Below are 11,801 nucleotides of genomic sequence, written 5' to 3'. Positions count from 1 at the left end.
ATAAAAAAAGGTTTACTTCCTCCATATAAATCTTATTGTTATGCTCATTTACTTCTGAATATTAGATGCTAGAGATGAGGAAAGGGCTATGTCCATCTAATACCCAATCCTTGCTGATGCAGTATTTCCTGAGTCTTTCAGTCTTATTGAGCATTCTTGTTTTAGTGTGTATAATTAATAAAGCACAGTGATTTGCCTTGCTTTTCTGTACAATGTGGGTAATACCTAACAAAAGTATTTATGGGATATTGTTACAAGACTTCCTTAAACTTCACTAAAAATGAGCTAGTACATGTTTTGGATCAGGAGTGTAAAAAAAGTGGCCTGGTGTTAAATGCTCATCCAAATAAAGTCAGGTGCAGGATGTACAAATCCCTAGGGCAGTGTTTCTCAACCTTGTCAGTTTTAAGAAGTGTGAACTTCAACTCCCCAAATATCCCAGGGCTGAGTTTGAGAAACACTGCTCTATGGAGATGTCATTCCAGAGGTTAGTCTCTGTGATAGAGTAGGCTCACTTTTTGGATCCTATCAGATAGCCTAACTCAGAGGTTCCCAACCTTTTGGGCACCAGGGACCGATTCCATGGTTTTTCCATGGACCGGAGAGTATGTGCTTTTGTGTGCTGTCTGCATTTCACAGATGGGGCTTAGCTTGTTTGTGTGGACCGGTTGCTGGCATGCTGCAGCCTGATACCGGTCCACGGACCGGGGGTTGGGGGCCCCTGGCCTAACTGATGGAAGCTGGATACTGATGGATCATATAGGACAGCAGCAACTATAAAGACATCTTTCAAATAACTAGACTGTATGCCATGAAAAGTTTTATAGGTGATCAGCATGCTGATTTGCATCTAGACTAGTAGTAATCAATGTGTGTCCTAGAACAGAGGTGTTATATTAACATATTGAGACACCCAATAACTGCACAAGCTACTGTATTCTGAACTAGTCACAGCTTCCAGTGATCTTTGAGGGCAGCTTTGTATAAAGTATTTTGCAGTGGTTGAAATGTGAGATCACCAAAGCATGAGAGATTAAGGATCTCTCGGTCCAAATGTGGGCTCAAATGGCAAACTAAAATGATTCTCTGCTGCTTGAGTAGGAATTGTGGTCCAAGAAGAACCCCAAATGTGATGACAGTCCCAACGGGGGCAGTGTAATGCCACAGAGAAAATGTCCACATCCAAATAGTGATAGCTATAATTTTAATACGTTCATAATCTTACATAGTCTTAAGATTTAGATGCTTAATGCAATCTTTTCACAATGTCTCTGACTGCCTCTTAAAAATAGGTCCTTGCCTCATTTATGGATACAGTGCTCAGAGTTATGAAGGTTGCCACTCCCCTACTTTGCTAAGGTTTCTCCAGATAGCTTGTTGACTTGTTGGATTTCAACCTTATTTGTCTTGTGATCTGAAAATGCTGCAGAATCCATGAATTTTTAACCTGCTTTGTATATAGCTATGTGAGAAAGACATTTTCATCTGTAAATGAAAAAATATGTGAGTGAAATGTTGTAATAAAAATGTGAAGTGACCTTTAGGAAGTACAAAAGGCTTCACAGTTTCAATTAAAACCTCTAATATTAGAGAAAGAATTAACTATTGTTGAAAGGTTGGCACATCTGGTGTAGATCCCTGAGACAACCAAGGCAATAAATTTATAAACTGTCCTTGACTTCATTCTATATAATTGCTTTGAAATATTTCTGACTATTGTTTCCATTTGAATAGTGAGTGTATCAGGAGAATAGTAGCTAGTCTTACGTAGCAAACTGGAGGTTTTGGAAATACATGTATAATTGAAAACACTTTCCTTTTTTTTATATTATATATGCTGGCTAATATAAAACTAACTAAAGGAGAAAGCCATTTGTTTTAAAGAAAATAAATTGAATTATAACTCTCAAACATAATGACTAGAATGTAAGAAGATGTCATCAAATTAAACTGTTGATTGAACTAACATTATTAAACAGGCATTGAATGATAGTGACATGGAGCAAGCCTTGTTCTGTATTCTTGTCTCTTTTCTGACATATTAGGAATAATGGCGCTTGGGATCCTAATTATTTATTGTTCTTGTCACGGAACATGGAAATTTTTCCTGCATTTTATTGAATAAACTTTGAAAGTTATTAAAATGAATTTCATTAAAAAAGCCTTCTTCAAAATATAAATATGTAATTCACTATTATCATATCTGTATAAAACTATAATTAGTTATTCGTATTAAGTTATACTATGGTTTGTTTCATTTTATCTTAATATCATGTGCCAAGTAATTATGTTGACTTATAAGCTACAGACATTTTCTGTATTTTAGTGGCATTTGCACCTTCACCTCTGGAGATAGAAAACATTAACGTTATTTGGGAAAGCCAATGTGGATATTCATTATTCTTTCTAAATGTTACCTTCTTATTAATGTTTTCTAGGCATATTCTTTAGTGGATCGTGAGGTTGGTTATTGCCAAGGAAGTGCTTTTATTGTTGGTCTGCTCCTTATGCAGGTAGGAGGAAAGAGCCCTGTAAAAGTTACCTTCAAATTCTACTACTTCATTTAAAGTAACAGAGTCGTCATAAAAGGAGGAGCAATATTTACAAATTAGAACTCCCTCATACTGGGAGTTGTCATATATATGTTTTTTCAAATCACACTCTTTAAGTTGGCATTGAGCCAAGGTCTGAAGATCTTAGAATAGAATAGAGCTGGAAGGGACCTTGGCGGTCTTCTAGTCCAGCCCCCTGCTCCAGCAGGAGAATCTATACCAACAGGTGAATATGTAGTCCAGGGGTAGGCAACCTTGGCTCTTTTATGACTCATGGACTTCAACTCCCAGAATTCCTGAGCCAGCCATGCTGAGGGGAAAGGGAGAGATTTCCAAGCTGAGCCATGCTGGCTCAGGAATTCTGGGAGTTGAAGTCCACAAGTCATAAAAGAGCCAAGGTTGCCTACCCCTGATCTAGTCTCTTAATCTTGTTCATTTCTCTTCTGCAGGCAACTATATATTAGTCCCTTGGTTGCTAAAAGGGAGAAAATCCTGTTACATCTGGCTTTTTTTTTTGCTTGTGAAGAATTGTTCTAGAATATAGAAATTCATTCATTCAAATTCATTCAAATTTAATTTATATACCGCCCTTCTCCCATAGGACTCAGGGCGGTTCACAGCATATTTAAAAAACAGATACTATACACAATATACAAAAAATACAAAAATACAACAATATAAACCCCAATAAAAACCGAATTAAAAACCAAATATTGACGGCTGTGTTTCCAATTAAAATTGCTTCTAAAATCATCCCTNAATAATCCATATTGTATGAATGAGATTTATAGCACAAGTGTAAGGACAGCACGATGCTACCGCAGGGCTTCAAATGTAGTTGTAACAGAGCAGAAATGTTGACCAAAAGTAAAATTTATATAGTTTATTAAAAATGATATCGTTATTGGTTTATTTGTTTACTTTAAAAATATCTTATGTTACTTGGTTTGCCTATGAAAGTATGTCAGAAAGTCATAATAAATTTATTGTTTAGAAGATGGGTGCAAGCAAAAGTTAATGTTTTAAGTGGAAAAACCATCAAGATAAAGCTATAAATTATGTATGGTGTACTTTATCCTTCACCGTGCCAAATAGACATAGCAAACAATAGTTTCAGGAGGGGGATGAGTAAAAACAACCCCCCTATAAAACTTTAAATTAGTTTTATTTTCTAAATGTGCAGTAGAATCATTAATAGCAGTTTCTACTCCTGATCCTTCCATTTCTATTATTTTCATGGAATTCTGAAAACTTTGCCTATATAGAGACCACCCTTTATATCTTCTATTTTTTGACTTTGGCATGCATTTCTATATATGAACTACTTTGTTTCGTATCATCACTATTTTAAGTATAGTTTAAAACAAAATTACTAGAATTTATTTATAAAACACCATTTAATAGCTGCAAATTAGCGGAAAAATATATTGAAACAGAATAGAAATGTGTCTGAAATTGATTTATTAAAAGCTGGAAAAATGAACTAGGCTTTGCCCTGTTCTTTAAGAAAATACATGCTTTAAATCGGTGTTTTCCATACTTGGCAATTTTGAGATACATGGACTGATGCTGTCTGGGTAATTCTGGGAGCCGTAGTCCACACAAGTTGCCAAGTTTGAAAATCACTGGTTTAAATGCACTATTAAATTTGCCTTCAAGCTTAGGCCATTTCAAGGAAGGGAGCATTAAGTGTACATGTACATGTAAATGGCAACTTTTGGAAGAGAATTAGGGACTGTATCTAGCCCTGAACTTTCAGGTTGTTTCCTATTTCATAAAATTCTCCTTGTTCTTCAGTATACACTTGATAAGGCACCAGGCTAAACAAATGAGTTGAAGTCCCACCTCAGTCATGAAAGCTAGCTGGATGACCTTGGGCCAGTCACTCTCTCTTAGTCCAACTTATGTCACATGGGTGTTGTTATGGGAAAAATAGGAGGAGGAAGGTATGTTGAATATGGCCACTGCTTTGAGTTATTTGTAAGAATAATAAAGGCAGGTTGCAAATAAAATAAAAATAAAATAAAATAAAGACGACAACGATAATGTAATAATTTTAACTACAATAAATCATCTGGTTTTCCTTTGGCTGGTGATTTTTTTTTAATTCTAGGAGAATAGAATGGAATGGAATAGGAATAGGAATAGAATAGGAATAGAGCTGGAAGGGACATTGGAGGTCCCTTCTAGTCCAGCCCTCTGCTCAAGCAGGAGGCCTATAGCATTTCAGACAAGTGACTGTCTAGTCTCTTCTTAAAAACCTCCAGTGATGGAGCGCCCACGATTTCTGAAGGCAAGCTGTTCCACTGATTAATTGTCCTCACTGTCAGGAAGTTTCTCCTTAATTCCAGGTTGCTTCTCTCTTTGGTCAGTTTCCAACCATTGTTTCTTGTCCTGCCCTCTGGTGCTTTGGAGAATATTGGGTAGATTTCAATTTTCACAACCTTATAGAAAGTTGAAAACTTTTGTCCATAACTTTGAAGTCAGTTTGCTACATTGTCCACTTTAAAAATAAAACTCATCAGGCTTTTAAATACATATATATTTTGCTCCTTTAGGAACTTGTTCGAAAAGGGATACCACATCACTTCCGAGCGATAGTTTGGCAGCTTTTGTGCACAGCTCAAAATATGACAATTAAGGATCAATATTCAGAATTCTTGAAAATGACTTCGCCTTGTGAAAGGCTCATAAGAAGAGACATTGCTAGAACGTATCCTGAACATGACTTTTTTAAAGAAAAAGATAGCCTTGGGCAGGAGGTTTTATTTAATGTAATGAAGGTAAGTTAGCAACCTAATGTCTTAATGGATATATTTTTTTCCAAATGAAGGAGGTATATTTAGAATAACAATACGAGTAAATGAAGACTTATAATCTACGATCTCTACTCCTTTCCCGATACAGGTAGATTATGGGTTAGGAACGACTACGTCATAAAGGACTCAGAAAGTCAGAATAACTCGTAAGAACAAAATCACACATATTAATTATTTCGTGTCACTAAACGGAATTCTGTACAATGTCGGTAATAGCTAACAAAAGTATTTATGGGATATTGTTACAAGACTTCCTTAAACTTCACTAAAAATGAGCTAGTACATGTTTTGGATCAGGAGTGTAAAAAAAGTGGCCTGGTGTTAAATGCTCATCCAAATAAAGTCAGGTGCAGGATGTACAAATCCCTAGGGCAGTGTTTCTCAACCTTGTCAGTTTTAAGAAGTGTGAACTTCAACTCCCCAAATATCCCAGGGCTGAGTTTGAGAAACACTGCTCTATGGAGATGTCATTCCAGAGGTTAGTCTCTGTGATAGAGTAGGCTCACTTTTTGGATCCTATCAGATAGCCTAACTCAGAGGTTCCCAACCTTTTGGGCACCAGGGACCGATTCCATGGAGAAAGGTTTTTCCATGGACCGGAGAGTATGTGCTTTTGTGTGCTGCCTGCATTTCACAGATGGGGCTTTGCTTGTTTGTGTGGACCGGTTGCTGGCATGCTGCAGCCTGATACCAGTCCACGGACCGGGGGTTGGGGGCCCCTGGCCTAACTGATGGAAGCTGGATACTGATGGATCATATAGGACAGCAGCAACTATAAAGACATCTTTCAAATAACTAGACTGTATGCCATTAAAAGTTTTATAGGTGATGATCAGCATGCTGATTTGCATCTAGACTAGTAGTAATCAATGTGTGACCTAGAACAGAGGTGTTATATTAACATATTGAGACACCCAATAACTGCATGTGCTACTAGTCACAGCTTCCAGTGATCTTTGAGGGCAGCCTTGTATAAAGTATTTTGCAGTGGTTGAAATGTGAGATCACCAAAGCATGAGAGACTAAGGATCTCTCGGTCCAAACGTGGGCTCAAATGGCAAACTAAAATGATTCTCTGCTGCTTGAGTAGGAACTGTGGTCCAAGAAGAACCCCAAATATGATGACAGTCCCAACGGGAGCAGTGTAACGCCATTTAGGACTAAACATAGAAAATGTCCAGATCCAAATAGCGATAGCTATAATTTTAATACATTCATAATCTTACATAGTCTTAACATTTAGATGCTTAATGCAATCTTTTCACCACTTGATGTCTCTGACTCCCTCTTAAAAATAGGTCCTTGCCTCATTTATGGATAACAGTGCTCAGAGTTATGAAGGTTGCCATTCCCCTACTTTGCTAAAGTTTCTCCAGATAGCTTGTTGACTTGTTGGATTTCAACCTTATTTGTCTTGTGATCTGAAAATGCTGAAGAATCCATGAATTTTTAACCTGCTTTGTATATAGCTATGTGAGAAAGACATTTTCATCTGTAAATGAAAAAATATGTGAGTGAAATGTTGTAATAAAAATGTGAAGTGACCTTTAGGAAGTACAAAAGGCTTCACAGTTTCAATTAAAACCTCTAATATTAGAGAAAGAATTAACTATTGTTGAAAGGTTGGCACATCTGATGTAGATCCCCGAGACAACCAAGGCAATAAATTTGTAAACTGTCCTTGACTTTATTCTGTATAATTGCTTTGAAATATTTCTGACTACTGTTTCCTTTTGAATAGTGTATCAGGAGAATAGTAGCTAGTCTTACGTAGCAAATTGGAGGTTTTGGAAATACATGTATAATTGAAAACACTTTCCTTTTTTATATTACATATGCTGGCTAATATAAAACTAACTAAAGGAGAAAGCCATTTGTTTTAAAGAAAATAAATTGAATTATAACTCTCAAACATAATGACTAGAATGTAAGATGTCATCAAATCAAACTGTTGATTGAACTAACTAACATTATTAAACAGGCATTGAATGATAGTGACATGGAGCAAGCCTTGTTCTGTATTCTTGTCTCTTTTCTGACATATTAGGAATAATGGCGCTTGGGATCCTAATTATTTATTGTTCTTGTCACGGAACATGGAAATTTTTCCTGCATTTTATTGAATAAATTTTGAAAGTTATTAAAATGAATTTTATTAAAAAAAATCCTTCTTCAAAATATAAATATGTAATTCACTATTATCATATCTGTATAAAACTATAATTAGTTATTCGTATTAAGTTATACTATGGTTTTTTTCATTTTATCTTAATATCCTGTGCCAAGTCAGTAATTATGTTGACTTATAAGCTACAGACATTTTCTGTATCTTAGTGGCATTTGCACTTTCACCTCTGGAGATAGAAAACATTAACGTTATTTGGGAAAGGCAATGTGGATATTCATTATTCTTTCTAAATGTTACCTTCTTATTAATGTTTTCTAGGCATATTCTTTAGTGGATCGTGAGGTTGGTTATTGCCAAGGAAGTGCTTTTATTGTTGGTCTGCTCCTTATGCAGGTAGGAGGAAAGAGCCCTGTAAAAGTTACCTTCAAATTCTACTACTTCATTTAAAGTAACAGAGTCGTCATAAAAGGAGGAGCAATATTTACAAATTAGAACTCCCTCATACTGGGAGTTGTCATATATATGTTTTTTCAAATCACACTCTTTAAGTTGTTGGCATTGAGCCAAGGTCTGAAGATCTTAGAATAGAATAGAGCTGGAAGGGACCTTGGCGGTCTTCTAGTTCAGCCCCCCTGCTCCAGCAGGAGAACCTATACCAACAGGTGAATATGTAGTCCAGGGGTAGGCAACCTTGGCTCTTTTATGACTTGTGGACTTCAACTCCCAGAATTCCTGAGCCAGCCATGCTGAGGGGAAAGGGAGAGGTTTCCAAGCTGAGCCATGCTGGCTCAGGAATTCTGGGAGTTGAAGTCCACAAGTCATAAAAGAGCCAAGGTTGCCTACCCCTGATCTAGTCTCTTAATCTTGTTCATTTCTCTTCTGCAGGCAACTATATATTAGTCCCTTGGTTGCTAAAAGGGAGAAAATCCTGTTACATCTGGCTTTTTTTTTTGCTTGTGAAGAATTGTTCTAGAATATAGAAATAGCTCTTCTATGGGAGAAGACTTTTAGAGAATTGTAACATCTTCCAGCAAGACATATATAGTCTCATTCATAAAGATGCTAAACCATAACTGTATGTTGTTAGCAAGATACAATACATGGAATAATCCTCGGGGGTTTATAAATCAAGGGATTTTTTCTCTCAATATGAGGTCACAGATAATGCCACTTCCAAAGGTGTTTTATGTGAGCACTGTATTAGATAATAATAGAAAAATTGATTACAATGTTTTTTTATTGCCAAGATATTATTAGTGTTAGAAGTCTGGTGTAGAAAGACCCAGGATCATAATGTTAATCGCAGAACATATTTACCAAATTGAGAGAACAAAGAGGAGACTTGTCAACATCTGCAGTGCCATTTGCTTACCATACATAGGGAGGCTGTAAGGACCTGAGAATACCAACAGTATTATTTCTTTGCTTCTTTAGATACTACAATAAATATATAGTGCTGCAGTTTAACACATCTTTTTAAAGGCTTGGCAGGTGTAATTTTTTTCCAGATACATCTCTTGAATTACACCTGCGATTAAGTGGTGTTGAAAACTTCTTGTGAACTTTTGAAGTGCTTGCAACTAAGAAGGTTAAGCTGTGATTGTAATCTCCTTCAAAATAGATGCCAGAGGAAGAAGCCTTCTGTGTGTTTTTTAAATTAATGCAAGATTATCGTCTTCGAGAACTCTTCAAACCAAGTATGGCTGAGCTGGGCCTTTGTATGTATCAGTTTGAATCCATGATACAGGTATGTTAAAAAAAAATCTGTTATCTCTTGCCCATATGTAGTTAATCTAGGGCAGGGGTCTTCAAACTCGGCCCTTTTATGACTCATGGACTTCAACTCCCAGAATTCCTCAGCCAGGCACGTTGGCTGAGAAATTCTGGGAGTTGAAGTCCATGAGTCATAAAAGGGCCGAGTTTGAAGGCCCCTGATCTAGGGTATTTTTAAGCAGTAGATTTAAAAAGCTGAGTGCATAAGCATTAATTAATTGCAAAAAGTATTCAATAGTTGCAGAAAAATGCTCAAAGCATGGAATGTAGAAAGCAATGGCACTGTCATCTATGGTTTTTGAAGACATTGTCTTTGTATTTGGAACATGTTCCCTATGTAAAATGTTTTAATGACATAACAGTGCTTCACTTCTGGTTATAGAAATGGTTTAATGTTCTTTTAAATAGTCTTTAATGACTTTATGCCAGACGTATGAAGCCTTCCGGATTGGATTTCAAATTCCAATCTCTTAACAATGTAAAATATTTTAAAATACGTATTTCAGGAACGTTACTTGAAAAATGACTCTTTGATTTGTTTGTTCTTTCAGGAGCAACTTCCAGAGCTTTTTATGCATTTCCAGGCGCAGAGTTTCCATACTTCTATGTATGCATCCTCATGGTTCTTAACTATTTTTCTTACATCTTTCCCATTACCAATTGCAACAAGAATATTTGATATATTTATGTCTGAGGTAAGTTTAATGTAGATTGATGGCTATTTGTTTAACATTTTGTGTTTCTGGGGAAGTTGAATTCAAATCCCCATTTATAATGAAAACAATAGTTGTTAATTAAGTTTAGTGTCATTTTCCAATAAATATAGCAAAGTTAGGCTATTTTAAGAATTCTTAAATAATAAGCATTACAAATCTGTGTATAGAAGAAAATAATGACATTATTTACAGGGTTTAGAGATTGTATTTCGGGTTGGCGTAGCGCTGCTTCAGATGAATCAAGCAGAATTAGTGCAACTTGACATGGAAGGGATGTTACAGGTAAGCTAGATATGCCATTGTATTGTATTACTTGACGCACGGGGTATAAACCCATATTTCTCACTTCTGACTCTATGCTTTCATTTTCTTTCCAGCACTTTCAAAAGGTTGTTCCACATCAATTTGATGGTGGACCAGACAAGTTGATCCAAATGGCTTATCAAGTCAAATATAATGCAAAAAAGATGAAAAAGTAGGTATTTCTTTTCTTTAAAAATGCCTCCATGCTATTATTACAAAGAAGGGAATCATTAAATTATGACATTTGCTTTCTACATAAGGACGTGAATTTTATTATGTAGGTGTTTCTAGAAAATCAATTATTTTCCAGTCATATAACCAAGAGTTTATTCTCATCCCTAGACGGAAAATGTAGGCATCTCCATTATCTCTCTATAGGGCCTATTCTTCCAGCCTACCCATTATCTCACCTTCTTCTTTTCTTTCTCACCCCTGCCTCCCCATAGCCACTGATGTCCCAAACATTTTCCCTTCTCTTTCACCCTCAAAACCACTTCTGAAAAGAATAAAACAATTTTACCTCAGGCCTACTTCATTCTGTGTGTAAACTGTTTCAATTCAGGCATGGATCATCAAAACCAGCTGTTCTGTGTGCAGAATCATTTGTATGGATGAAACAAAATGCTGACCCAAAATTCAAGGGAGCTATGGTTCAAATCGGGATTTTTTAGTTTCATGATGAGAAAAAGTATATCTACATCAACAAATGCAAAAAAAAAAGGTGGTCATCTTTTAGACAGGAAGATTAATATGAACAATAATTTGGCATACTGACTTAACTACAGCTACGCATTATTTAAAAGAGATTATCATGGCTTTCAATATTTTTTAGGCTAGAAAAAGAATATACTACTATAAAAACAAAGGAAATGGAAGAACAAGTTGAAATTAAGGTAAGTAGTTAATTATCTTATGAGCAAGGTAATAAGAATTTCATTTGTGTAATAAAAAATCAGATTGGCCAGGATTGTTATTACAAAACCTACATAAAGTATATGTTTGTGGGGTTTATTTTATTTTTACTTTTTGTATTTTTAATATATACATGTTTAGGATCTTGTAGGGTTTTTTTTCTTTTTTGATGAATATAATGGGAAATACAAAAGTTAATAGAATTATGCTAATTCAGAAGTAGCTTTGAGAGTCAGTGTTTTATAAATGTTTGTTTTTCCCTTTGAGGAAATACTGAGAACGTTCTTTACAGTTTTGCTTGATTTTCAGAGACTGAGAACAGAAAACAGACTCTTAAAACAGCGAATTGAAACACTAGAAAAAGTAAGTGTTCAAGAAACTGAAGCCTGAATTATGCTGATTCTAAACTTTTTATTAATAACAGAATGGCTGCATGAAGATTAATAATGTGATGTTGTTCCTGTTCTTTGTATCGATTGGCTTTCATAATACGTTTATATATAGTTGTCATTTTGTATGAAAACATAAGTGTGGGTATCGTGGAATTCAATGGGACGGGGGAATTAAAATATATTTACAATGGACAATAATTGAAAGT

General features: G+C 35.6%; 1 protein-coding gene across 1 annotated transcript in view; it reads left to right on the top strand.

Moving 5' to 3' along the window:
- The window catches only part of EVI5 (ecotropic viral integration site 5), a 78,633-nt gene that overhangs the window by 23,883 nt on the left and 42,949 nt on the right, over positions 1 to 11,801 (top strand). Inside the window, exons 4-11 of the mRNA XM_029284703.1 lie at positions 5,111 to 5,335; positions 7,818 to 7,892; positions 9,121 to 9,246; positions 9,824 to 9,967; positions 10,181 to 10,270; positions 10,366 to 10,463; positions 11,124 to 11,184; positions 11,513 to 11,566. Of these exons, the coding sequence (XP_029140536.1) occupies positions 5,111 to 5,335; positions 7,818 to 7,892; positions 9,121 to 9,246; positions 9,824 to 9,967; positions 10,181 to 10,270; positions 10,366 to 10,463; positions 11,124 to 11,184; positions 11,513 to 11,566 (873 nt within the window). The remainder of the gene's footprint in view (positions 1 to 5,110; positions 5,336 to 7,817; positions 7,893 to 9,120; positions 9,247 to 9,823; positions 9,968 to 10,180; positions 10,271 to 10,365; positions 10,464 to 11,123; positions 11,185 to 11,512; positions 11,567 to 11,801) is intronic.

Source organism: Protobothrops mucrosquamatus, unplaced genomic scaffold, assembly GCF_001527695.2.
Source record: "Protobothrops mucrosquamatus isolate PMUCROS unplaced genomic scaffold, P.Mucros_1.0 scaffold854, whole genome shotgun sequence".
In the NCBI taxonomy this organism is placed as follows: Eukaryota; Metazoa; Chordata; class Lepidosauria; order Squamata; family Viperidae; genus Protobothrops; species Protobothrops mucrosquamatus.
The sequence above is the reverse complement of the archived record's forward strand: the minus strand, read 5'-3'. Positions and strand labels throughout refer to the sequence as shown.